This window comes from Pseudonaja textilis, chromosome 1 (assembly GCF_049901715.1).
Source record: "Pseudonaja textilis isolate UNSWEBS1 chromosome 1, rPseTex1.2, whole genome shotgun sequence".
Lineage (NCBI taxonomy): Eukaryota > Metazoa > Chordata > Lepidosauria > Squamata > Elapidae > Pseudonaja > Pseudonaja textilis.
In genome coordinates this window covers 294,363,000-294,390,494 of record NC_141990.1, presented here as the reverse complement: position 1 = coordinate 294,390,494, position 27,495 = coordinate 294,363,000, and the positions used below count along the sequence as shown (strand labels likewise).

At 40.1% G+C, this 27,495-nt stretch overlaps 1 protein-coding gene across 2 annotated transcripts in view; it reads right to left on the bottom strand.

Annotated features, from left to right (window-relative positions):
* Nucleotides 1-1,983: 1,983 nt before the first annotated feature.
* Nucleotides 1,984-27,495, bottom strand: part of TUNAR (transmembrane neural differentiation associated intracellular calcium regulator) — a 54,304-nt gene continuing 28,792 nt past the window's right edge. For both annotated transcript variants that reach the window (XM_087922148.1, XM_087922147.1), the window contains one exon: nt 1,984-3,051. In XM_087922148.1, coding sequence (XP_087778274.1) covers nt 2,866-3,012 — 147 coding nt within the window. In that variant the 5' untranslated portion in view covers nt 3,013-3,051 and the 3' untranslated portion in view covers nt 1,984-2,865. The remainder of the gene's footprint in view (nt 3,052-27,495) is intronic.

Here is a 27,495-nt window from a genome sequence, read left to right as displayed (position 1 = left end):
ACAGTGTCCTGAAAACTGTAGGGTAATTATCAGAAATCAGCATGATTTCAAAATACTGGACAATCTCCTCTTTTGTCTTGTAACTACTTCAATGGATAAAGAGAAAGCCATAGATACAATATATCTTGATTTCAGTAAAACATTTGCAAGAGAACTCCATGCCATTTTGATTAGCAACTTAATTAAATGCTGGATAGATGGGTCTAGGACTAGGATTTTAGCAAATTAATGACATGGCAACTCAATAATTTCAATGGTTACTTATCAATTTAAAGAACAGAATTGAATGAATGGGCTGCCACAAAGTTGAGTCTTCAATGTTTTTATTAAAGACTTGGATGAAGTGATGAAGGAAATGCTTATCAGATTTGCAGATGAAACAAAACTGATTGCGATATATACTGAACTCAAAATGATCTGGATGGAGTGAAGTTATATTTTGAATATAACAGGGTGAAATTTAATAGACGCAAATTCAAAGTTTAAAAACAATTAAATGAACAGGAATAATGTGGAGGATACTTGGCTTAACACTAGTGCTTCTGAAAAAGATAGAAATCAACAGCATATAAATATGAGTCAGAACTGTGATGTAGTTGCAAAAAGAGCAAATGTTATTTAGGTAGTTTCAACAAAAAATATAGATTCATGATCAAAGGAAGTAATCATTTCACTGCATTCTGCATTGGTCAGCCTCAGACTATTGCATCCTATTCTAGGCATCACATTTGCAGAATGATTCAGAGAAACTGGAACAAGTTCAGTAAACCATAGTGAGAATAATTAGGAGACTATAAACTATTATTAAGAGACATTGAAGGAGCTAGATATACTCAACCCCAAGAAGATAAAACTGGGGAGTTCATGATGGCCCTGTTTCAAAGGCTGAAATGATGCCCCACAGATGAAAGAGAAACCACGCCCTCTATTTTCTGAGTGCAGAGGATGGATAAATAGATTTAAGTTAGGAAGGCAGATTCAAACTTTTTAATATTATGTTTGACAATCTATTAAATAAGGGACATGGTGTTTTCTTGCTCATTAAATTTGTTCAAGCGATGGATAGAAATCCATCTTCTTGGATGCTTGAATAAGGTGATGGAACCAAACAGTGTTTTCAAGATGAGGTCAAAATAGGCAAGAGGAGGGACGTGGTGTTCAGATCCAAACCCAACTCCTTTTGAATGTGCAGGTTATCAGCATCCAGAAAAGCAGCAAGGCTTGGAGTACAATTTCACATTTAACATATTTCCTATCTGATTTCCTTACTGTGTGGACATCATTGGCTAGAGCTCAAGTAATCTAAATTTGCTATTTCAAATGTATAGTTCTATGGGTTTAATCTGTCTAAAACTGACTGTGACAAACAAAAAGCTCTAGTTTACAGACTTAGCAAAGGTTAGGAAATTTGTCCTTTTCAGTCTCTGAAAAGCTATTATCATTTGGAAACACTAGTACTGAAAAAAAGATTCTGAGATGAAAACCACTGAAAATCACAAAATGTCTTCCTAATCTCTTACCATTGGCTATGCTGGTGAAGACTGATGGGAACTGAACTTCAACAATCTCTGAATACTCAACTGATCATTTGAAGGGAATTTTGCATAACAGGTACAAAATATGATCATTTGAATGTGGTCATTTGCTTCAAGTGAGAATTCTGATTTGTTCTCTGATTCATTTGCTTCCTCGGCTACCATTTTGTTTATTTATTTGTAAAACTTATAGATCACCCATTTTACCTCAAGGTAACTCTGGATGGTTTACAATCATGAAAAATAATTTTAAAATATATATAAACTAAAAACATACATAAAAACATAAATAGGTTAGTACAAAATCCATGGTATTATCAGGAATTTTCTCCTACACCAAAGTTCAAAAATGTTAATATGCTTTTCATCTTACTTCTCCAAAATCCAACTTTTGCTTCCATAGAATGTCACAGGGAACATCGTTGCTTTCACAGTTCTGAACTTTGTAGATAAAGACCCTCATGATATCGGGATATCTTTTGCAAGGCCTTCATGGCCACTCAATTGAGTGCTAGTCCACAGCATATTAAGTTAATTAATATGCTGCAGACTAGCATATTAACTCCTTGATTTCTGTTAACATTAGACAAAGGACATTACACATGCAGTTTTGAAAAATGTGTGGTAGAAGAGATGGCAGTTATTTCATGGGATAGAATTAGGTTGATCAAATAATGTAAGCATGGCCAATGAGTTTACTTCATGCTAAAAATATAGCACATTTATTAAAAATATATATTTATAAACATTGGTATGAATGGGTACTGATGTCAAGACAATAAGAGAAAATGAAAAAGAAGTGATGCTACTTACTTTGTTCAAAATTTTATATTTTGTTAGTAATAACTCAACAGAATCCATCTTTCCCCTCCTGCTTCTCATTTGTGATTGCACCATACAAGTTCACTTGAAGCTAAAAAGCCCACTTGCCACAACCACACTAGGACCCCAAAGAGATGATATGACCTAATGAAACATGAAAGAAAGCTATCTAGCTATCTATGGTACAGATTTTGGCATAGAAATGCTATACATTTGTCACTATTATGATAGTGTCCAGTCTTTGGCTGAATTGAAATGCTGTTTCCCAAATCAGATATTTACATATTTGCAGACATTTCTCTAGAATGAATGAAAATAGAGAAAGAGAAAAAAAAGAAAGTTTCCATGTAACTATAGGGAGCAAAAATCTGGCTCAGTTAATATGCTTCAGACTCCACTCTTTGCAAGCAATCCTTTTGCTATTATTTCATATACTAAGGAGTCAGTTCTCATTAAATGCTTTGCCAAGGTCTCTTCTTAGATGTCATCAGCAGTTTTCCTCAGCAACTCACAATGTTGTATAAATGTACACAAAAATGATAACAATAAGGTTTAGAATTGTTCCAATAATCCCCAACAGGGCAAGAATGGATTCCTCCTTGCTCTCCTTCTCTTGATTTCCTTTTTCTTCTTCATTTCCATTAGTAATTACCATCTTGTTTGCCAGTTTCTCAAACGTTCTTCTCAGAGTAACCTACAGCATAAGGAAAGAGAGTGAAGGCTAATTGACAATTTGCAATCAGAATTTATAAGATTACAACACATTTCCCCACCCTGGTGTTTCCAGACAAACTAGGATCATACTCTTAGATCTGACTAAAATAGAATAGAATAGAAATAGAAATAGCATAGAATTAGAATTAGAATTAGAATTAGAATTAGAATAGAATAGAATAGAATAGAATAGAATAGAATAGAATAGAATAGAATAGAATAGAATAGAATAGAATTCTTTATTGGCCAAGTGTAACTGGACACAAAAGGAATTTGTTTTGGGTGCATATGCTCTCAGTGTACATAAGAAAAATAAAAAATAAAAATACATTAATCAAGAATCATAAGATACAACACTGATAGTAATAGTTACTAATGAGCAATCAAATCATGCTAGAAAACAAATAGAACAATATAAATTGTAAAGATACAAGCAACACAGTTATAGTCAAAAGTGGGAAGAGATAGGTACTAGCAAGGATGAGAGAAATAATACTAATACAGTCTTAGTAAATAAGTTGACAATGTTGTGGGAATAAGTTGTTTAGCAGAGTGATGGCCTTCAGAGGAAAAACTGTCCTTGTTTCTAGTTGTTCTGGTGTGCAGTGCCCTATAGCGTCATTTTGACGGTAGAAATTGAAACAATTTTTGTCCAGGATGTGAGGGATATTTTCACAGCCCTCTTTTTGGCTCAAGAAGTATACAGGTCCTCAATGGAAGGCAGGTCTGGGTACAGAAGATAGCAAGACTATCTTTTGCACCCAGAATAAAAGCATTTCTTACTGATCATCTGAGTAAGCAACAAACTGTTCTTGCTACAGACTAGACCTAAATGCATGGAGAAGGCAGAAATTATACTCAGGGAGGCTTAAACCAGAACAGAGGCTCAGGTTATCTGCCCCTGTTTTAAATACAAATACTAAGCCCTTTGGGCCAAACCTCAGCTGAGAAAGAAATTACAAATTAATCATATCCACAGCATACAAGGAAAACCTGTATAAAATGTTCTACAGGTGGCACCTACCCCGCTGGATTGGTAAAAATGTTTAATTTAAACCCTGATTGTTGGAAGTGTGGGAAAGAAAAAAGGCACTTATTTTCATATCTGGTAGACATGGCCAGAAGTGAAGAAATACTAAAATACAATCTGACAATGGCTAGAGGAAATTATAAATCAGAAAATTGAATTCAACCCAGATTTTTTTATTAGGTATAATAACACAAAAATGTAGTAAAAAAGATAGGTACATTATACTACATATACTAACAGCTGCAAGGATTTCTTATGCACAATTTTGGAAGGAGAAAAGGATACCATCAGAGGGCATGGTTATAAAGAAAATAATAGATTATATAGAGATGGACAGGCTAACATTGAAATTAAAAGACAAAGAAGGTTCAATACATTATAGAGCCTGGGATGCCTGGGATGAGTGGTTTCCAACATTAAATAAAATGGCAATTAGGAAAAGAATGAGGAAGTATGTAAATATATATATATGTTATAGAAAAGATTGAAGTGTAAGATGAAATATATTGATTTGTAACAAGAGTAAGATGTAATGGTAATGGAATAAGTAATCATATATTGAAAAATGTAAGGAAATGTAGAAGATGTCTTGATGTTGATAGCAATGCATATAGTTTTATTTTATGTTTTTAAATTTTGGAATACTAATAAAATATTTTTTTAAAAAGAGAAAGAAATTAAGGGTATATTGCTTGCTTTCGTCCGATAACTGAACTGCTATTTTCTATATCAGCAGCCATTTCAAAATGCTTCTCAAATGCAGCCCCACTTTTCAATTTCAAAAATGTGTATCCTGTAAAGCTCTAGCAGGACAGGTGGCGTACACCTCCCCAAAACAAACAAACTTGGAGGCTTATTCTCCCACCATAGAGGCTTGCCTTCAACCAAAATAAAATATGAGCTATTTCTAGCAGGACTACCAGATTCTGTAACAGCTTTATTCCCTATGCCATCTGTCTGGTGAACTTGCAAGATTCATTTTTCTCTCCACGTACAGTATATGTATATATCCAAACTAGACTGTGTTGTTTCTCTGTGTCATATAACGTATGTGGATATATGCATAATTTTGTATTTATTTTGTCATGTTTATGTAGTGTAGATTGGAGGGGATGACTCTTTGAGAGCTGTATGCAATGAAATTTCATTTTAATGTATGCAGACTCAAAGTGGCAATAAAGTTATTCTATCTTCTAGCTAGCTAGCTAGTCATGGTTTGGCTTATTTCTTCTGTTGTACTTGAAAGCTATTGTTTTTGAAATAGTTTCTCTTCTTTTTGCATAATTATAGATGTCAGGATGATGGTGGGCAATCAAGACAATACCAGGAAAATTGATGCCCATAAAAGGGGGTAAGTCTACAGTTATAGCTGGTTTTTTAATCTTCCTGAAGGCATCCCTCCATGAACACATTGATCCAGGGATAATAGATAGGGGAAAAAAATAAACTTCTTAAAATGAAAAGATTAAAATAGCAGCTTCAAAAAGAGACAAACAGAAGATCAAATCCACAGGCTAAACAGCTAGACTTTGCAAACAGGAAAAATTAAGCCTGAAGACTTTCCTGAAAGAACCCACTGTTCTGTTAGCATCTCCCTAGAAAAGCACATTGTTAGGGAAGATAGTCTATCTTCTCAGCACCACACTTTACAAATCTTGGTTAGAAATCCTTGTCTCAGAGCTCATAGATAGAACCACAGATATAATTTGTGAGGCAAGGTTGTCATGAGCTTTGTCAATATTAGGGCAAAGCAGACTGACTAGGATATGTTTCAATGAGATGTTTTGTCTTATGGAGCTTTACTATTGTATAATCAAGAAAGCATGAGATAGAAACCATATTCCTCAATAACTTATTTTGCTTCATTGTCAAAAGCATCTACGCAAATGGAGTGGACATGCAGAACCCTGTTAGACAAAATGATGGGACAGACTTGATTACTTTTTGTATAGTATTCTCTGCCTAGAATTTTCAGAACTATAGACTTGCAACTTGAAAAAAAACTCTCTCATTTATGTACTGCCCACTTGAATTGACTCTGAGAGGCTGAGATATAAATAACATAAGTTGAAACAACAATCAAAATTGTTTAAAACCTGGGGTGTCCACATACATTGCAGCCCTGGTCAAAAGGGTCCAGCAGAGATTATACTGCCTGAGGCTTCTCAGAAAACAACAACTGAAAGAGAAACTGCTGTTGACTTTCTACCGCTGCACCATAGAGAGAATTTTAACATATTGCACCTCTGTATGGTTTGCTAATTGCACAGTGGCAGATAGGAAAGCACTCCAGAGGGTTAATGTCATTGCCCAAAAGATCATTGGTTGCCCTCTCCCCTCTTTGGAAGAGCTTTATAACTACCACTGCCTTAAGAAAGTTCAAAACATTCTCAAAAATCCATCTCATCCTGGGAACCTTTTTTTTTTGAACTATTACCATCTGGCAGACAGTACAGAATAATAAAAACAAGGACAAATAGGCTGAAAAACAGCTTCTATCCCAGGGCAGTAGCTCTTTTGAATTCTGCTGTATAGCGCAGTGTTGGTATGGTGTCGGGGGTTTCCGGTTCACTGTGTGAAGGGTGAAGGATGTGTGTTTGCATTTATTTTCATGCTCATGATGTGCACTGAAGATGGTGTTTGATTTCGTTGTACGAGGTGCAATGACAATAAAGTAAACTAAAAGGAAAAAAAAGATAGCTGAACAAACAACAAACACAATGAAAGCAAAACCAACCCATAAAAGCACACAATGCCTTTAGATGCATCTAAAAGAAAGTGAAATTGTGGCTGGCTCTTTGGGTATCTTGGAGGATGCAGTTCCAGAAGCCAGAAGGCATGACAGAGAAGGCATGCCTTCTCAGTCCAATCAAAAACTGCTGTTTGATAGATGGGATTCAAATCATGTGAACTCTGTTAGATCTTACAGGATGGATAAGTACTACAGGAGAAAGGGAGCACCCTGAGAAAGGTTGTTAATCAACAGCAGATGCAATAAGGGCAGAATAAGCATGTTTTGCACAGCAAATGACTGGATATAGGAACAATCCAATTCCAATCTAAGGTCAGTGTAACCCGGTCATTCCAGGTAGAGACTAAGTTGAACTGTCCAATTAACCCCAGCTGAGGTGGGGGAGCCAACAAATTGCTTCTGAAACTCAGCAGGCTTCTGAGCCAACAGGTCTTATCTTACCAGCAGCTCAAAAAGTAATCAGAGAGTTGTCCGACAATAACCAAAGGACTGTTGTTGATGTCTTCCATCTTTAAATTTCATTGCAATTGTCTCAGGATATAAACTAGATCTAGTATATGTGAATCAGATCCCTGATGATCTGGGGAAAGGTTCATAGTTGCAGTGATGGTCATGAACTCCTAAACAGGATGTGACTCAAATGGCAGGTTGAATTCCAGAATTAATAGTCCATCGCCAACCAACTCCTTGACATAAAATAGGCTGCCACACAGATGGATCTAATAGCCACCAACCTATCTGCTCCTTCAAACCCAGCAATTGTCTTAAATCTGCATGGTAATTCTGAAAGTTGTTAAAGCCTCCCAGGTGACAAATGTCACACAACAGCATTCTAGGGAAATGGGTAGTGCCACACTTGAAACTCAGGTTGAGTATTTCAGAAGGAAACAGTCAGTGTTTTCCAGCGCCTTTTCAGTATTTTCCAATAAAGAATCCCCCAATGTTTCCAAGTGCCCTTTCAGAGGCAGTGCTGTGCAACTAGTAAGACAGATGAAGTCAGTCTTCTATATACTGATTTGGTATTTAGCAGCAACAGCTGGAGAGTAGGACAACTGAGGACCCAGTGACCAAATACATTTACTGGGAGATAGCAAATGAAGTCAGTCTCAAAAATAAGTTTTATCTACCACACGAGGGTCTGCCTCCAGATTTTCATTGTTCCTCCTTCTGCTCATTACAAGTTCTTACTCCCCCTGCCATAACAAAACTCCCACAAACCTTGCCCTACTTCCCAAGTCATAAGCTCTATCTAGCACACACTCAACTCCAAAACTAATCATGTACGCTTGGAAAGCAACTGTGGCAAAATATTTCTTGGACAATGCATGGATTTCACACTGGAATTCCACACAGACACACACGCACAATAAAAACATGACCATTAACTGACTTTCTCTTTTATTACCTACCTACTCTGAACATAAAGTAAAATATGGACAGTTTGATAAATGACAAGAAGTCATTGTTTTCAGGAAATTCTTTTGGTTACAGTAAAATGAAATTTTATCATAAGACCAGCAATGACATTTTAAATGCAGGCATTCAGCCTACATCCCAATGTACTAAGTTAAATATTTATTGTGACACTGTGCTGGGATGCCAGATTTTGTCACACCTCAGCCAGAGAACTAATGTTTTTAGAAATCGGGAGTTGGATACTTGTAGGTATTTTCTATGAAATTATTATATTTATTTTTTGAAATAATAGAATTGGAATGGTCTTTGGAGGCATCTGATCCATCTCTTTGCTGTTTACTATATAACTCAATAACATTTTGGCTGTATCCCAAAATAAGTAATATAGAAGCAATAGAATCTGGATATTTCCTCAAGAAATTTAAGTTATGTCCTAATTATGTTTACAAGTATATCTGGAAATAAACCAAGTATGGAAAGTACCATCTTAGCTAAAGCTGAACTCCACACTGCCAAAGGAATAAAAATAGATGTAATAATATTATACACATTGCCATGTTTTCAAAAAATTCACAGTGGGAACAGTCATGTACAATACCTGTGCACTAAGAATAAACAAGTACAACTGTATGCAAAATGAAAAATATGTTTTGGTTCAAACTCAAAACAGAGGTTTTCATTCCCAAACTTTTATGCTGGCTACAGCTTAACAGAAACAACGGTTGAAATATACAGTAGTTTGGGCTGTCCCAAAAAGAGGGGATAAACTTATTTTCCAAAGAATCTGAAGCAGTGGTGGGTTGCAATGTAGGTTATCACCGGTTTGGTGGGCGTGGCTTGGTGGGCATGCTTTGTGCGTGTGCACACACTTTGCGCACATGCAGAGGCTTTTCTGCTCACCTGCAATCCTGTGCTCTCCCTGTAGCTTCAGCAGCTGATGTGTGGTAATCTGCTGTGCCGTGCAAAGCAGCTGTGCTTCAAAAGCAGGGAATAAAAGTCAGTATGGAAAGCTGGGCAGGCCGGTGGGCCCAACAGCTCCCAGCAGCTCCTCAGAGAGAACCGGTTTGGTCTCTGCTGATCTTCGGCACTAGTGGTATGCCAGAATGGGGCCAAACTGGTAGAATAGCACCACTGATCTGAAGGCAATAGATAGAAACCAAGAAGCAATGGATAGAAACCAATCAAGAAGAGAACCAACCTAGAACTAAGGAGAATTTCCCTGACATTTCCCTGACATCAGTGGAACGACTTGTCTCCACAAATGGTGGATGCTCCAACTTTGGAGGGTTTTAAGAAGAGATTGGACAACCTCAGTGGAGGTGTTCAAGGATTCCTGCTTGAGCAGAGGGTTGGACTAGAAGACCTCCAAGAAGACCTCCAAGGTCCCTTCCTAGTCTGTTATTCTCTTTTTAGTCTCTGTGAAATCAAAACTTAAAATAGATATTTTGACTAAAGGAAACAGTAGGATTCAGAACAAGGGTCCTGGGCTGCAAAACATGAAACTCTTATAGATCCAAAAACCTGAACATAATCTTCCCTAAATAAAAACCAATCATTTGCCCTAGTTTTATAGGTATTTTAACTGAAAGGAATGTGAGGACAGAGCTACTAATTCTATATTTTTGATCTGATACAGAAACCTCCCAGCAAATCACCTTCTTCAAAGAACAAGGACATCTTGGCAACACATAGTCATTTCATTGTTTATTAAATGGAGAGAGGAACATGTAACATCTACCACCAACCGAATATTTAAAATTCATTTGAAGATTTACATTTATTTATTGGCAGGAGGGAGGAAGGAAGGCAGGCAGGCAGGAATGCTGCTGTCAAGAAGAGAGCCCACATCCTGAGAAACACAAAAATTCCCGTCTGGTTGTCATTATTTGTATCTTAAGTGTCAATTGCTTTAACATCTTCAGAACTCAGTAGTAATTGTGAATCCTTCATTCACCCTTGCTTTGCAAAATTCTTTTAAACTTGAAATAAGATGACAATAAACAGACTAAACTAATAATTTCAGTTAGAATTTTGTAGTAATTCACTATCAACTATATACACGGTATTTAAAGGCATGAATAGCATACACACTCCTTTATTTAAGCCTAGCAGGCAACCAGCGTGTCATATTTTGCATTTTTAATTGTACTCTGAGGTCTCCACAACAAACATGATAAAACAGGCTGAAATACAGAGGGCAAAGATGAACACAAAAGTTAAAAACTCTAAAAGAGTCAATCAAACCAAAACAAGCCATCACTATAACATTTGGGAGCTGGGTGGGGATATATGATGACTTCCTGAGTTACAGTTTATGTTCTGTTTCATCTTGATTGTGGAGTTTTCAGAGTGCCTTTGAAGATATTTAAATACCAAGGATATTCCCCAAACCCCAAAAACTTTAACCTTAGACTGTCTACCCCTTTCCTAAGAGGTCTGTGGGGTGTGTGCTTAAGTGCACCAATGTGCCTACCATCCCTGTCCTATTGTTTCTTTTATTTATTTTTATTTTTCTTATATGTATCCATGTATTCATAACTATGTTTTTACTTATACCTATTATCTTGTAAGCAATTGACAAAAACAAACAAACAAACAAACAAACAAACAAACAAATAAATAATATGCCAAAGACATAGGACACATTATCTTGCTGGGATCATTACAGTAAATCTGCAGAAATGGTTTGCAGAAATGGTTTGTTCATCAGAGACTTGGAATCAGTAGTAAACATTATAGCTTGAAATTCAGATATGTTATTAAAAAGTGAAAAATTGAAAATGGGACATAACTTTATGTGAAAATCTCTTGTTGGCTGGTACATATTTGACAAAGGAACTTGTTAGAATGCAAAGAAGGCAGCTGATGGAATCTGAAGCTTTCACAAGTTTAATAGTATATTAGAATTAAAATCAAAATGCATTACTACTTTCTGCATTTATTATCACATGTTTGGAATAAGCACAAATGCATACCTTTCAAATGCCATTTGCAATAGTCACAATGCTTTTCTTTTGAAAACTTCTGCTTTCTCCTTGGAATCTTCACAAAAAGATTCCCAAAATTCCAATTCACAGCAGTAATTTACTTTTTAGCTAGACAGGAAGTGGCCCAATGAGTGACAAAGAATTGTCATCTATTTTCTCCTGGCTAGGCTCTGTGGCTTGTTAGCCAGTGAATTTTTCCATCCTGCATGTGTACGTTGCGAGTGCCAGCCCCCTCTGTTTGACCAAGCCAGATGAGAGCTGAGAACCAGCAACATCAACCAACTTAGCCGTGCATGAAGATAAAGTAGGGCTGAAGCAGTGATGAGAGAGTAGAGAGCAAGAGTGAATGAATCTCAGCACAATTCATGTATTGCACTGAATAGATAAACTCATCTGAAATCTTTTCCAATATAAGCTTCACTCAGTGGAGGTGTTCAAGGACAGTAAGATAGGTGAGCCATGTAATGTCTTCTACTCTTAACCTTCCCTTTCAGTTGCTAGGAAACTGAAAGGGACAGCTAGGGGAACCACCTAGGTCTTATCCAATGTGCCTCTCAGGAGCCAGGCACTCCTCTCAAAATGATTTGCTCTAATGAGATCAATGTGACTCAAGTTCAGCACTTATCCTTCGCTATTGGCCATTTCTGAGCAAATGAACGCATTGTTGCTATGTGGTTGTTTTAGAGAAAAGGTAAAGGGTTAGCCATTAATCCTCTTTCAGTGTTAAGTCAGGAAAGTCCAACAGGAAGGCATTTATTATAAGAAAGACAAGTAGCTCTACCAAATCAGCAATTAGGCATGAATAGCATGATTATACTGTACTATTATTATAGCAATAGCAATAACACTTAGACTTATATGCCACTTCATATGCTTTGCAGAACTCTCTTAGTAGTTTACAGAGTCAGCATATTGCCCCCAACAATCTGGGCCCTCATTTTACCAACCTCGGAAGGATGGAAGGCTGAGTCAACCTTGAGCCGGTCAGAATCGAACTCCTGGCAGTGCAAGGCAGAGTTAGCTTGCAATACTGCATTCAACCACTGCACTATCAAAGCTCTTATGATGCTGGTTATCCTCTCAGGATACTGGTTGGTAGACAAGAGACTAGACAACTAAGTATGATCAGACCTTGGCCCTGGGTATCCAAAATGAGAGCTGGTCCCATCTCCTTATTTAATCTAACTCAGGAGAAAAACCAGAACATGTTGCGCTCTTGGACAAACCAATAAAAACTAGACCTCTTCTTCTCCATGGCAAAGTGCCAAACATTCTACCTTAAGTTGAAATAGGTGTGCTTTGGCCTGCCAAAAAGAATCCTAAGATAAAAGTAAGGTCCTGGATGCAACTTAGTTTGGTATCCTCCAACTGGGCATCTATCCAACTATCCTCCAACAGTTTGAAGTAAGCACTCTTGGTCCTGGGAGATATTGTCAGCATAGGAAATCAGTTCTCTGAACAATAGATGGATAGAATTAGGTGGAATGGTGAAGTTGGTACATGAGAGAATCCAGTTTCCTCCACCAAGCTAATCATCCAAAGTCACTATCTGCACATTATTTGATGCCTTTGTAGCATCTGACAGCTACTTCAATTACTCTACCACAGGGGTCTCCAAACATGGCAACTTTAAGACTTGTACACTTCAACTCGAAATCCACAAGTCTTAAAGTTGCCAAGTTTGGGGACCTCTGATCTACAGGAATCCTCAACACAGGTATCTTTAAAACAAGCTGGCAATATAGGTTGCCAAATTTTGCCAGCGGTGGGAACTCACAACATCTGAAACAGAACTGGAAAGTTTAACACAGTTTTATCTGGAATATCCATATTTCAGATCAGATCTAAAACCATCCAGCTCTGTTTCATCTCCAGACCAAACCTCTGAAAAATGCATGCTTTGGTTTGGGCAGAGGTCATTTGAAACCAGAAGTTTATGTCTGGAAAGTTTCAAACATCCCGTCATGACCCAGGGCATGGCACAAAGGCAACACAGTCAAATAAGCAAGAAGAGTCCCTTTATTATCTCTAACTTTGACCCCAATGTCCAGGTAACCTTCAGCTGGAGAAAAACTCTCCCAGGAACAGCCTTTAAGTGGAGGAAATTCAGTCTGAAAACAAAGTACATACAAACTGTAACTAAAAATCCAAACAAACCACGCTGTGGTAATTAACTTGATAGGGCAGGAATAGGAATTGCAGACTTGAAAGCAGACACAGTTGGGAAGATGTCAGGAACACAGATAAGCCTCGATGATACCAGATAATTCATGATATTCTCCCAACAAGTTGCTGTGTGCAGCTTCCCTTTTTAAACACTTTGTTCCCAGCTGCAACTAATGAAGGGAATCAGGGCTCTTTCCTCCCCCATAAGCCACACAATTCATGTTGCTCCCTTCTCCATTCCTCTCTGCATGCCCTAGAATGAAGAGGGGGTGGGCCTAGGTCTTCCTCTGAATTTCCTCTCCCTTGCTCTATCTCTCCCTTGCTCTATCTCTCCCCTTCTCTGCCCAGCTGGACTGTGCCCTTCCCCAATTTCTTCCACAGCCAACGAAGCCACACTGCCACCCCCTGTCAGCTGCTTGGCCTCCCCCTCTGAATCAGATTCTGACAGGGGCATGATACATCCCTACCACTTTGCTTTTTGAGGTCGACTCTGAGTATGATTCAACCCTTTATTACTTAGAAGTTCTCAAATCACATCAAATTAGAACAATTCCTCAGAACAGGGCAACTGAAATTTTTTTTTGCCAGGCATCCTTTTTTTAAAAAAAAAAAGAAAAAAGAAAGGATGGTGTTGGGGACAGCCTTTTCTTATTGTGAAATAAGAAACATTATAAGGGAACAAAATCAAATTTGTAAGAGAGGGGAGAAGATTAATAGCAACCAACCAGAATGAACATGAGGATTGGTAAAGGATGCCTATGTGGGAAAATTGTCTGTCCAAGTTCAATGAGGGAGATCATGGATTTGTGACAATTTTCACTTCTTCTCATATATCAGATCTGTATTTCTTATTTGCTAATCTGTCAGGCAACAATACACTCCCTCATTACCAAAACTATGAGAAAGGAGGGTACCAATTTGAATTGCCCATATTAATTTATATGTAGTGATGGACATTGAGAAAAGATTATTATAATTTAGATAGAAATTAATGCATATCCCCATCAATGCAATTATGGCTGAATTAGCTATGTACCTGCTCAGTTTGCTTTCTACAACCAACTATTAGTTAGCAACTTCAAGCCCCTAATATCAAGGACAAAACCAATAATGACCTGTGGCAATTCTTCCAAGCGGAATGCTCTATTGTTTCACATCTATAGACAAAATCTTGCAAGACTGAGAACAATACTACCTGCATTAATAACATACTCTGAGAATTATTAAGGAGGGGCCGTCTTCACCCTATTTCTCTCACACAAAACATCTGGGCCTCTCACTCCTCTGGAATGCAATCCCTCCATTCAGGAGATCCACCTCCTAACTATATTCCATCACATCCAAGCTTGAAAGCTTAAAAAGAACTGGACTTATACTGGGTAGTTTTTCAATTTATTTTGTTTGCACTTTAATACAAAACGATATAACTTATAATTCTTGAATCAAAATGTGAATAAAAATACAACTGTTCTTTACATTTTTTGCAGTTTTGAGAATGTGGCAATGGAATTCTCCAATTTAAAAAGATGTACAAAGCTTTTTTGTATATTTGGGGAAAATGTATATCTAGTCACAATTGCACACAAAATTGTGTACCTAGGTGAAAATGTACATAAAATACATATATTAGCACTGAGTAAAATTGCCTACAAAATGAACACATAGGAGAATTATTCACAGCACTATTCATGTGGGGAAACATAAACAAAAATATGGAATTTGCATCAAGTTTATTTTTTTTTTAAAAACCAGAATCTACTGATGTAAGACTAGCACTTTGAACAAAATTAAAATTCCTTATTAACTGTTTTCCAAATATTAGCACTTTAATGTATATCAATTATTATTTTCAATGCTTTGAAATTTTGTTGAATATTTCTTATTTTTGTTGTGTTAGGAGCTTTTTCGTCTTCTATATTACTTAATTTTAGAACAATAGTTTAATTATTTAACATGGCTATCTGGAACAATAGTTCTTAACCTCAGCAACATTAAGATGTCCAGACTTCAACTTCCAGAATTGCTCACTGGGAAATTCTGGGAGTTGAAGCACACACATCTTAATATCTCTGAGGTTGAGAAACATTCATCTAAAATAATGAACAAATAATAATGTGATAATAATGAAGTGGTGGAAAGTGAAACAAAATTGTAGTCAGAGGGTTTTCAAGGCTGACATATTACATGGTTAGTATCCTTTTTGCTCTGTGCTCTGTTTACTGAATAAAGCATTTTCTTTCTAAATTAACTATCACAGTCATGCTTTTAATGGGTGATAATAGTATTTCCTCCCACCATCAATTTTTTTTCGGATACAAGGGCCACTCATAGTATTTTTAATTGGTTGGCTTCTCTATTCCTCTATTATCTGTTACTTACTCTCTTTTTTTTTTGTAGTTAGCAATTTTTGTTGCCCATCAGGCTTCTGTGCTTTCAACAGTGCATAACAACTAGAAAATAAACGTGTCCCACAGGGAGATTAGTTCATAATAGATGCTTCATTTGCTGAACTTACATATTTCAATGAGGCTTTTACATGTGCAAGGAGGTTTTCAAGAGAACAATACACAATAACAATATAGTGCATACATAGTATAGTCACAGATGGTTCAAAATTCTAGAAAATGATATGCCTCTCCAGCAACACAGACCTCTGCACAATCCAAGACCCTAATCCAGGGGTGTCAAACTCAAGGCCTGGGGGCTGGATCCAGCCCATGGGGTGCTTAAATCCGGCCCATGGGGCCACTATGGAAACAGTGAATGACTGGCCCATGGTGCCTCTGCCAGTGAAAAAAGGATGTGGCCTCCTAAGTTCTGTTTTTGCTGGCAGAAAATTGCAGGAGCTCAGGAGCCATTTTCACTGGCAGAGTGCTCAGGCCACCATAGGCAGCCCCAACATGAGTGATGTCAAGCTGGCTATGCCCACCTGGCTACACCCACCTCAGCCCTCTGAGGTCAAACACAACCCTGATGTGGCCCTCAATGAAATCAACCCTGCCCTAATTAATAGTTTCCTTGACAATTAGGAACATGTAATACAGCCTTCCTTCAGATTTGCAGCTGGATATTTAGAGGCCAAGGAAAAAAAGAGGCAGAAGCCACAAGCATGTCTTGTGACTCCCCTCCCCCCCACACTTTGCAGTCCTTTACAAGTACAACTGAATGTCTGAAGTAGATAATTGTTGCCATCGGGCATATAAATGAAGTCAGGAAGATGAAAAAAGACCAAGAGGATTTTAATCTATGAACATGTAGCAAAACTAGGATATCCTGCCAACTCTTACCTTCCTAATTCCAAATTCTGCATAGTCTTGATGCTTTCAAACTTGGGAAAATAAGCTCCACTAATAATTATACACTCTTATGATCACTTTTTAAAATTACTCAATCAATTAATTCTCAATTAAATGCATAGCTTGCAAGTGGGGGACTGAGTAACTTCCATTTTCAGAATGCAAACCTTACACTCACTAGTACTGATAGTGTTACCTAGTTGGATAATCATTGACTACAGACAACCAAATTCAGAGACCAAGGAGGACTCCATAGATACAAGAGGTATTATGTACCAGCTTTCCAACTTCATTCAGTAGTAGTCAACTACTTTTAATGGTAACAATTATTAATTTAAAATAAATATTTAATGCCTACTCAGGTTTTTTGGTGTTTCCAGGGAATCCCTATCCTTGTTGGCCCTTGTTGTGGGAAACCTGATAGCAACAGTATGAAGGCTTATTTATAAGATTTGTACACCTCCTGACTCCAGTGATTCTGGATAGTTAACCATTGTTCCTTCCTTGATACTTTTTGATTTTTCAGTTTAACCTACAGCTCTGATATTCCCTTAAGGTATCCCATTGTGCAAGCTTAACTTGGCTTTACTTCACTTCCCAATGCAGACAAATTCAGTCAGGTATTATTCCTTGTTGAGTAGAGTTCATTGGATTTGTGAAATTCATAGTCTTCCAGATACAGATACAATGAAAATCATGCTTTGACCTCTGCCCAATCACATTCACATATGAGTAGTGATTTTAATATAACATTCTAGGTGTCATAGAGTGGGTAAAAGACCAATAGGGACTGTAAAGTAAAGTAAAAGAATATATAGAAGACATGAAAGCAACTGTGATCTCATTAGGTGATTTCATGTAAAATATCTCTGTCACAAAACTATTCTGAGTGGATAATGAATGATATAAGACAATGGTTGATTCCAGTCTAAATGACATATTTTAATATACTGTATAAGACAACATGGAGACCATGTCATCTCAAGATTATATAGGTAGTCCTTGACTTACAGCCACAATTGAGCCCAGAATTTATGTTGCTAAATGAGAAATTTGTTAAGTGAGTTTTGCCCCATTGTATGACTTTTCTTGCCACCTTTGTTAAATGAATCTGGCTTCCCCATTGACTTTGCTTGTCAGAAGGTCACAAAAGGTGATCACATGACCCCAGGATACTGCAAGCATCCTAAATACGAACCAGTTGCCCAGTATTCAAATTTTGATCATGTCACCATCAGGATGCTGCAACAGTCATAAGTGTGAAAAAGGGTCATAAGTTTTTTCAGTGCTGTTGTAACTTTGAACAGTCCGCAAACAAACAGTTGTAAGTTGAGAAGTACCTATAGTAGGTTGTACTACCATATCCTGTGCAAAACAGAAAGAAAACCAAGATTTCTTTTAAGAAGTTAATATAGATGTTTACCTCCTGTTAGCATTTCTACTATCCCGGTCTCACTAAACATTTTGTGCTTGAGTAATGTAAAAAGTGAATTTAGGTTTGACGTGGAATGCTTGCTTCACATTAGCAATTAAACATTTGGTGTTCCTTTCAAGGATCCCTCAATTGCTCTTGTTTCCTTTGATTGCAATTGGTAGGCTGATGAATATAAAATCTTTCTTTTGGAAAGGTTGGCTTGGTCTCTGTCACCTTAGATTATTTACAACTTAATGCCACCTATCCATGATAGAATGACTCAGAGGCTCTCTTAAGCAGAAGGTAATGAAATGTTAACCCTTTACACCCAGCCTTTGAAACATTGGAAAGGATATCATAATGTGCTGTATTGTTTTTATTCCTTTAATCCTGAATTGCTTTCATGTAGGCTTCATGCCATTGCTTCCTCAATTTTTTAAACAAAAATGCAGTTTTTTTAAAAATTAAGACTTCAGGGCCTGTTGTTAGTATCTACTCCTAAGTAAAGTTGTATAGAAGATGCAGAAGTGAAACCTGCTTTTTTAATTTGGAAATAAGTGCCACAACATTCACTAGCATTTGTTGCCAAATATAACTGCATAAGACTGCAGTGTGGCTGGAGGCTTTCTCCCTGACAGGAGAAAGGAGGGGAAAAAACCCTACTGACAGAGGAATTCAGGCATTAAATGTCTTGATTTGCAGAGCAGCTCTATTAAAAAGACTAAGCAGCACATAAGAGGAGGGGGAAAATCTCCCAACTTAGTATTTAGATTTTTTAAAAAACAGGGCATGGGACAAACAAACTCATTTAAAATCACAGCAGGGCTGAAATTTAGGTTGAAGAGTTTTTTTTCTAAAAAAATATTTGTCCACTGAATTGAGGAATTCAGTTTTAAACATTAGTTTGTCTATTAAATCCAACAATGAGCTCTCCTTTCACAGGTCTCCAATATATATTGCTTTTGTTTCATGAAGGCCTCTCCTGAGATGCATAAGCCCACTCTGTGTTGTAATTAGATGGGCTGCCTTGTTATATGTTCTGTGCACAGAGCGAAGAGGAAAAAATACCTTGTAAACATACTTCAGCCTAGCTGTGAGGAGGCCAGGTTTAGAACCATCTGCTACGTTCAAAGATCTAGCCGCTTTCTACTATCCACAGGGATGAGCAAAATTGGCTTGTCTACTTGTTGCTTAATTGTTGTTTGAGCACTTTCTGTTATGTCCTGAGAACTCTAGGAGTTCTCACTCAGGTCCATTCACTTTGAGTGGGTGTTCTCCCCTTTCCTCATTGGTTGGTTCTCCCCAGCAGCCAGCTATAAAAGCAGGCTGCGGGGTCCAACCAGTTGCTGATTGCTGCGAGCCAGTTCCAGGCGTGGCAAGCACGATCAGCCCTTTATTGTATAATAAAGTATTTGTTGCACTCATGCTCTGGTTCAGCCTCTCTTTTCCCAAACTTAACACTGGCGACGAGGATGGGATGGCTACCAGAAGCACCATGCAACCGCTGAGTCACTAGCCGCCGATCCGCAGCCAGAGAGAGCGATCGGCCGGCGATAAGAGCAATGCTGATCCGCATGCCAGAGAGAGCGGTCAGCAAACAAAAAGAGCAAACAAAAAGAGCAAACGCTGATCCGCTGACAGAGAAAGCGGTCAGCAAGCGATAAGCAACGAACGCTGATCCGCAGCCAGAGAAAGCGGTCAGAATCGATAGTTAGAAGCGTCTGTAGCTGCTTGTTAGCCCAGCTACAGGGAAAGTGAAGCGCTGCGAGCCGCAGCCGCTCAGTATTAGGCGCGAAATTCAAATGGCTGCCATTTGAATTTCAAACCTAAAGGTACAGCACAGCGCTGTAGTCAAGTCACTGACACCCACACAGGCGCGAATCCAAACGCCGCCAACGGCTAACAGCCAAACGTGGTTAACCCAGAGAGAAAGAGAGGACTGCGAAAAGCCTCTCCGGAGCTGAAATCACTTGCCTGCCACAGGCACTAAAACATTGTCTGCTGCCCCAGAGAGATTTTTTTTCCACAGGTAGTTCTACCGGTCCCAGCACCATGAATTCCAATCCAGTCTTCCCAGCGTTCAAACCAGATGAGGAGAAGTGGGAATCATATAAGAACCGCTTTAATCATTATATCGATGCAATCGGCCTGGCGGATGCTGGAGAGCATCGGAAAAATCGTATTTCCTGATCTACTGTGGAGCCACCGCTCGATACTGCCACGGCCCTCGTGGCCCTCGTGAGTTGAAAAACGTTCCGTGGTCTGAGTTACTTGAAATCCTCACTAACCACTATTCTCCCAGGCCCTCACAGATTGCCAGGAGATTCACCTTCCGTATGAGGAAGCAAGCGGACAAGGAGACCATCAATCAGTATATGGCCGCCCTCAGAACAGCAGCACTGCATTGTGGGTTTGGAACCTACCTGGAGGACATGCTCCTCGATCAATTAGTCTGCGGGTCAAGGACCTCCACCTGCAAAGGCGCCTTCTCGCAAAAAGACCTCAACCTCGCACAAGCAGTCGAGGAGGCCTTGGCAGCTGAGCTGGCAGCGCACTCAGCCACCGAAATCCATGGCCCAAGTGCCAAGCTGACATCACTTCCAGTCCACTCCGAGGAGGTGGTAGCAGAGGAAACCATCAGTGATGAAACGGCGTCCACCGCCTCTCAATGACAGACGGCCGCAGGTAGGAACCAAACAAGAAAACATCGGTCCACCCAAGCACATCACCCTGTGCCTAGCCTGTGGGGATCTCATCAGAGGGCCACCTGCAAATTTAAAGGAGCCACCTGCAATAACTGTCATAAAGGGGACACATCGCGAGAGTCTGCCAAGCCCCTCAAAGCTCAGCACAAAGGCACCCCCTCGCACTCGGGACCACAGAGGCAAGTATTAAACTGTCGCACGCACCACCGTGCCAAGCACACTTGCCACACTGTTAGTAAAATTTCTCTATCCGTTTCCTTAGAAGGTAAACCATGCCGTATGGAGGTTGACACAGGGTCAGCGCTCTCAATTATCTCGTGGAACACCCTCAAGAGGCTCCAACCTAGCCTATCCACTAGCCGGCTCCAGAGATGCCAGTTCAGCCTGAAGGACTACCAGGGGAAGACCATTTCTGTAATCGGCAGAGGCAAGTTCCTTGTCAGTTTTAAAGCTTTTAAAGGTCACCTACCTCTAGTGGTAGTTAACGGCAATCTACCCACCTTATTGGGGCTCGATTGGTTTCCCCATCTCGGCCTAGGGCTAACAGGAGTCCATGCTGTCTCAACCTCAGACACTGACTCCTTATTCGCTGATTACGCAGATGTATTCAGCGAAGAGCTGGGGTGTTATAACGGTACCCCCATCTCATTCTCAGTTGACCCCCAGGCAGTCCCAATCAGGCTAAAACCGCGTAGGGTCCCATTTGCTATTCGGCCAAAACTAGATGCGGAATTGGATAAACTGTTAAAACAAGGGGTCATTGAGCCAACAGATTTCGCCAAATGGGAGACGCCCATTGTCACACCCCTCAAAAAAGACGGTAGCCTGAGAATTTGCTCGGACTACAAGACGACAATCAATAAATTTCTACAAGTTAGCGCTTATCCTGTGCCCGTCATTCAGCATTTATTACACACATTCGAACCAGGCAGCATTTTTGCTAAATTGGACATGTCTCAAGCATATCAGCAGTTCCCTGTTGATAACCAAACAGCGGAACTCCAGACCATTGTCACTCACAGGGGTGCCTTCCGATGCAAGCGTCTCCAATTTGGCGTAAGTGTTGCCCCAGGTATTTTTCAATCCCTCATGGAGCGGATTTTGCAGGGCCTCCCTGGTGTAGTACCCTACTTCGACGACATCTTAGTCTCGGCCAGGGACAGACCCCAACTCTTCCAGAGAGTTCGAGCAGTGTTAGAGAGGTTCAGACAGCATGGCCTCAAGTTGAAAAAAGAAAAATGTGCCATTGCCACTAGACAGGTGGACTTTCTGGGTTATAAAATTGACGCCTCTGGCATTCACCCCCTGGAGTCCAAGGTTAAGGCAATCCACGAGGCACCCACTCCAACCTCCAAAACTGAACTTCAGGCGTTCTTGGGGCTATTGAACTTTACGCATCCTTCTTGCCCCATAAAGCATCAGTAGCCGAACCCCTACACAGATTACTGGATAAAAAGTCACCATGGCACTGGGGGCACAAAGAAGACCATGCTTTTCACGCCGTCAAATCACTACTCACGTCAGAGGCGGTACTTATTCAATTCGACCCTAACCTCCCTTTAGTGCTGGCAGCAGACGCATCCCCTTTTGGAATTGGGGCGGTACTAAGTCACAGGCTTCCCAATGGCGCCGAGGTCCCCATCGCCTTTTTCTCAAGGACGCTCTCTGCAACGGAGCGCAATTACAGCCAGATCGATAAGGAAGCCCTAGCAGCTGTTGCAGCCGTGAAAAATTTCACGAATTTCTCTTTGGCCATTTTTTCGAGCTGGTCACGGACCACAAGCCCCTCCTGGGCCTACTGGCCGGGACAAACAGACCCCTCAAGTCCTTTCCCCTAGGATGACAAGGTGGACCCTCTTCCTAGCAGCCTACTCCTACAGACTTATACACCGCCCGGGTAAAACACTGTCCCACGCTGACGCTCTCAGTCGCTGCCCCTTGCCGGCTCCGGCTGAAGACCCTGTTCCGGTCCACGCTATTTTCGAGATCACCCAGTTGGACCTGCCCATCACTGCCCTTGACATTGCTGCTAAAACCAAGGCAGACCAAACGCTCGCCCAGGTGCTCGACTGGGTGAGGAGGGGTGGCCGGGTGGCAATGTTGAAAACAAATTCACACCTTTCAAGACTCGCATGCAGGAGTTGTCCAGTTTGCAGGGCTGTCTACTATGGGGCACTCGAGTGGTCATCCCGACCTCACTGCGTACCCGAGTTCTGGAGGCGTTGCACAAGGGACACCCTGGCATCGTGAGAATGAAAGCATTAGCACGCAGCTACGTGTGGTGGCCGGGTCTCGACGAGGACGTTGTCAATTGGGTAAGTTCCTGCAGCATTTGCCAGGAATCCCGTCCTGCTCCCCCCATTGCCACCCCTACCAGATGGGAAAGCGCCAGCGCTCCTTGGTCCAGAATTCACATCGACCTGGCCGGCCCCTTGCATGGGAAGATGTTCCTAGTGGTCGTGGATGCCTATTCCAAATGGATTGACGTAGCACAGCTATCCACGACCACCACACTAGCAATCACCAACGTGTTAACACGCCTGTTCGTAACGCACGGGCTACCCGACTCCATTGTCTCCGATAATGGCCCACAGTTCGCATCGACCGAGTTCAGCCGTTTCGCTGCCAACCTGGGTATCCGCCACATTTTCACAGCCCCATTTCATCCTGCCAGTAACAGATTGGCTGAAAGGGCCGTCAGGACCACTAAAGAAGCCCTGGCTAGGTTCAGCAAGGATGACTGGCACCACAAACTCTCGCTGTTCCTGATGAGCCAACACTCAACTCCTTGTTCAGTCACCAATAAGTCCCCAGCTGAGCTCCTGATGGGCAGGCGTCTGAGGACTGTATTGGACAGACTTCACCCACAATACTGCCCTGACTCTCCCCTCGCTTCCACATCGGGGTTAGACATTTTATCTTACAGGAGCCAGTTTTCGCGAGGAACTTCGCTGGAGACCCCCTGTGGATCCCGGGCGAGATCATAGCTATCACCGGGCAGCGCGATCGTATCGGGTCAGACTGGAGGATGGCCGTGTCTGGAGGAGGCACATAGACCAACTGCGTAGGCGCCTCAGCACCATCGCCAGCAGAGATCCAGAGTCACAAGACGAAGGAGGCCTCATCATCAGCCCCACATCCACATCATGCCCGGCGACCAGTTCACACCAACAGCCGGTCCCGAAAGCCCGAACACGGACAGCGGCGCCCAGACAGTTGACCAGCCCGATCCAGTCTCACGGGAGCACGTCCCCAGTGACCAACCCTACGAGCCCGGGCATGCCCGAACCGAGGGACACACTGGTGACACTTTGCAGACTCTGCCTTCCCAGACAGACCCCGAACGGACAGACAACATTCCAGAGCTGCGCCGTTCCGGGTGCCAACATAAACCTCCTGCCTACCTCAAAGACTATGCGTGTTCGCATCTGGGGGGAAGGGGTGTTATGTCCTGAGAACTCTAGGAGTTCTCACTCAGGTCCATTCACTTGGCGTGGGCGTTCTGCCCTTCACTCATTGGTTGGTTCTCCCCAGCAGCCAGCTATAAAGGCAGGCTGCGGGGTCCAACCAGTCGCTGATTGCTGCGAGCCAGTTCCAGGCGTGGCAAGCACGGTCAGCCCTTTATTGTTATAATAAAGTATTGTTGCACTCATGCTCTGGTTCAGCCTCTCTTTTCCCGAACTTAACACTTTCTCTCTAAAAAAGAAAGTTGCTTCTTTCCTGCATAAGCACACAAATAAAGCTGATTTGCCACTGGCAATCAGAATTTAGTTTAACTTTCTCCAATCAGTGACTTTCTAGTTATGTTAGATTAGATTACCCTCATGCTCAACCAGCAAGCTTTTAGAATACCTTGAGCTTGGCACTTCTTTGCAGACATTTCATTACCTTCTAGGGTAACTTCTTAAGCATTATAAACTAGCACTGAAGATATTACTTACAGTATGTGGATAATGAAATGCCTGTAAATGAAAAATCAAACCCAGAAAACTGTGATAACCCAACACCAGAAACTTGTGATAGATTGATTCACTTCTACCTTGGTTATCTTCCAATTTGGCCAATCCAAAGGATTGTTTGTCAACAAATTAGAGTTTATATTTCACATTTCCCAAATGACCACCATGGTTGGGGATTATGAAAATGATATTTCATTGTGTCTGGATGACACAAAGACAGGAGAGTCTGCTGTACTTTGTGGGAAGCAGCTATCAGCTGCCTGCTTCTGGAACTGTTGTGTATACAAGATTTCAAATCTGGAATATGAACACTTTTTAGGAAACTACCTGTGAATCTCTATACAAAACCTGAAGCAGTTAACATAAAGGAGATACAAATATAATAAAAATATTACCCACAACTATGTATATTTATTAGAGACATACGATATACAGTGTAAACATTTTATGTATTATTGGTAATAATAATTTATGATGTAATTTATAAAGTATTATGTTTATCATTTAAATATTATTGATAGATGAAATATGAAGTAATTTATAAGTATATAAGTAAATATGATAAAAATAATCAATTCAACAGCACAAAGTCACCCAGCATAGGAAAATCTCTTTAGATACATGCTTAAAGAAATTTGTTTGCAACTCATCTCCTATCCTTTGCCTTTTACTTTTCTGTCGCCAAGAGTCTCAGAACAGCATGTAAGAGAAAAGCATTTTGCAAGATTCTCTGCCCTTGACTAAGATTGCCAGTTTAAGTTAAACAAGCAATTATAGGCATACAAAACATTTGTTCCTTACCTTTAATTCAAAATTAAGAGATTATTCTACAATTGAAGTTACCTTGCCCTGTCAGAAAGCCAAAAAGAGTAGAGGAAAAAGTTTTTTTCTCTTCCCACCTTTAGAAAGATGATACTAAATCTTCTAGTAAACCCCCTGACTGTCAGAGGGTGTGATTTGAGCAAAATGGTGTAAGGATCCACTTAACATTAACACAATTTACAAAGCACCACCACCTCTCTGTTTCAGGCTTCAGCAGGCTTCACCTCAAAATACTGTATCTCAACCAAGCTGATAATCTGACTCACACATTATCTCTATGACAGTAGCAGTATGATCTGAAGTTTATTTATTTATTTGATTTGTCAATCGCTTACAAGATAATAGGTATAAGTATATACATAGTTATGAATACATGAAATGGGTACATGTAAGAAAAATAAAAGAAACAATAGGACAGGGATGGTAGGCACATTGGTGCGCTTATGCATGCCCTCTACAGACCTCTTAGGACAAGGGTGAGGTCAATAGTAGACAGTTTAAGGTTAAAGTTTTGGGGGTTTGGGGAAGAAACCATAGAGTCAGGTAGAGTATTCCACTCTGTTGCTGAAGTCGTATTTCCTGCAATCAAGTTTGGTGCAGTTTACCTTGAGTTTGTATCTATTGTGTGCTCTTGCATTGTTTTGGTTGAATGTGAAGTATTCGTTGACAGGTAGGATATTGCAGTGTATAATTTTATACACTATACTTAGATTGGACCAAAGGCAGCATAGTTCTAGGTTTTCTAGGTCTAGAATTTCAAGTCTGGTGGCATAAGGTATTCTGCAACAAGTAGAGGAGTGGATAACTCTTCTTGTGAAATATTTCTGGACTTTCTCAATTGTACTAATATCAGATACGTAATGTGGGTTCCAGACTGATGAGCTGTATTCAAATATTGGTCTAGCAAATGTTTTGTATGCTCTAGTTAGTAGTGTGATATTACCAGAGAAAAAGCTGTGTAGGATTAGGTTAACAACTCTTAATGCCTTTTTGGCTATGTAGTTACAGTGGGCTCTAGCACTTAGATCATTAGAGATGAGTATTCCAAGGTCCTTTACAGAGCTTGGATCATCAACAAGGTCTTGACTATTCAGCTTGTATTTTATTTTCTGATTTTTTTGCCAATATGTAAGACAGAGCATTTATTTGATGAGATTTGAAGTTGCCATTTGTTTGACCATTCTGATACATAGTCAAGATCTTTTTGAAGGGTAGCAGTCTGTGGTATTGAACAACTTTACATCATCAGCGAAGAGAACGCAGTTGCTCTTAATATGATCACAGAGGTCATTTATGTAGAGTATGAAGAGAGTTGATCCTAAAACACTGCCTTGGGGGACACCACTATTAACAGGTACAGAATTTGATAGGACACTCCCAATTTTGACCATTTGTTGTCTGTTTGACAGAAATGCTTCTATCCAGTTATGCAATTGTCCGGAGATACGATAAGATTTTAGTTTTAGTAGTAGTTTGTCATGTATCATTGAATCAAAGGCTTTACAGAAGTTGGGGGAATATTATCATCAGACTCTTGTTAAAGATGGAGCAGTCTCTGTTAGCCTTGGTATTTTACTCGGATGCCTCCTAACTGGTTTGATCAAACACCTGATGAACTTCTGGTGCACAATTGGACTGAGACTATGTGGCTGCACTCTTGAATCAGATCATTCCTACACAGACTCTTTCTGCCCATGGATTCTGGGAATCATTTGGAACTTCTAAAATGAACAAATTTTAGAGCAGTGCTGGAGGAAGATGAAGAGCAAGTCTGACCCAGCCCTTCTGGCAATGAAGTTGGCAAAAAGTACTTATTTCTCTATCCTTATTGTATCCCTGAATGGCATAAAATATGGTAAAACTATTTTTGGAGGCTG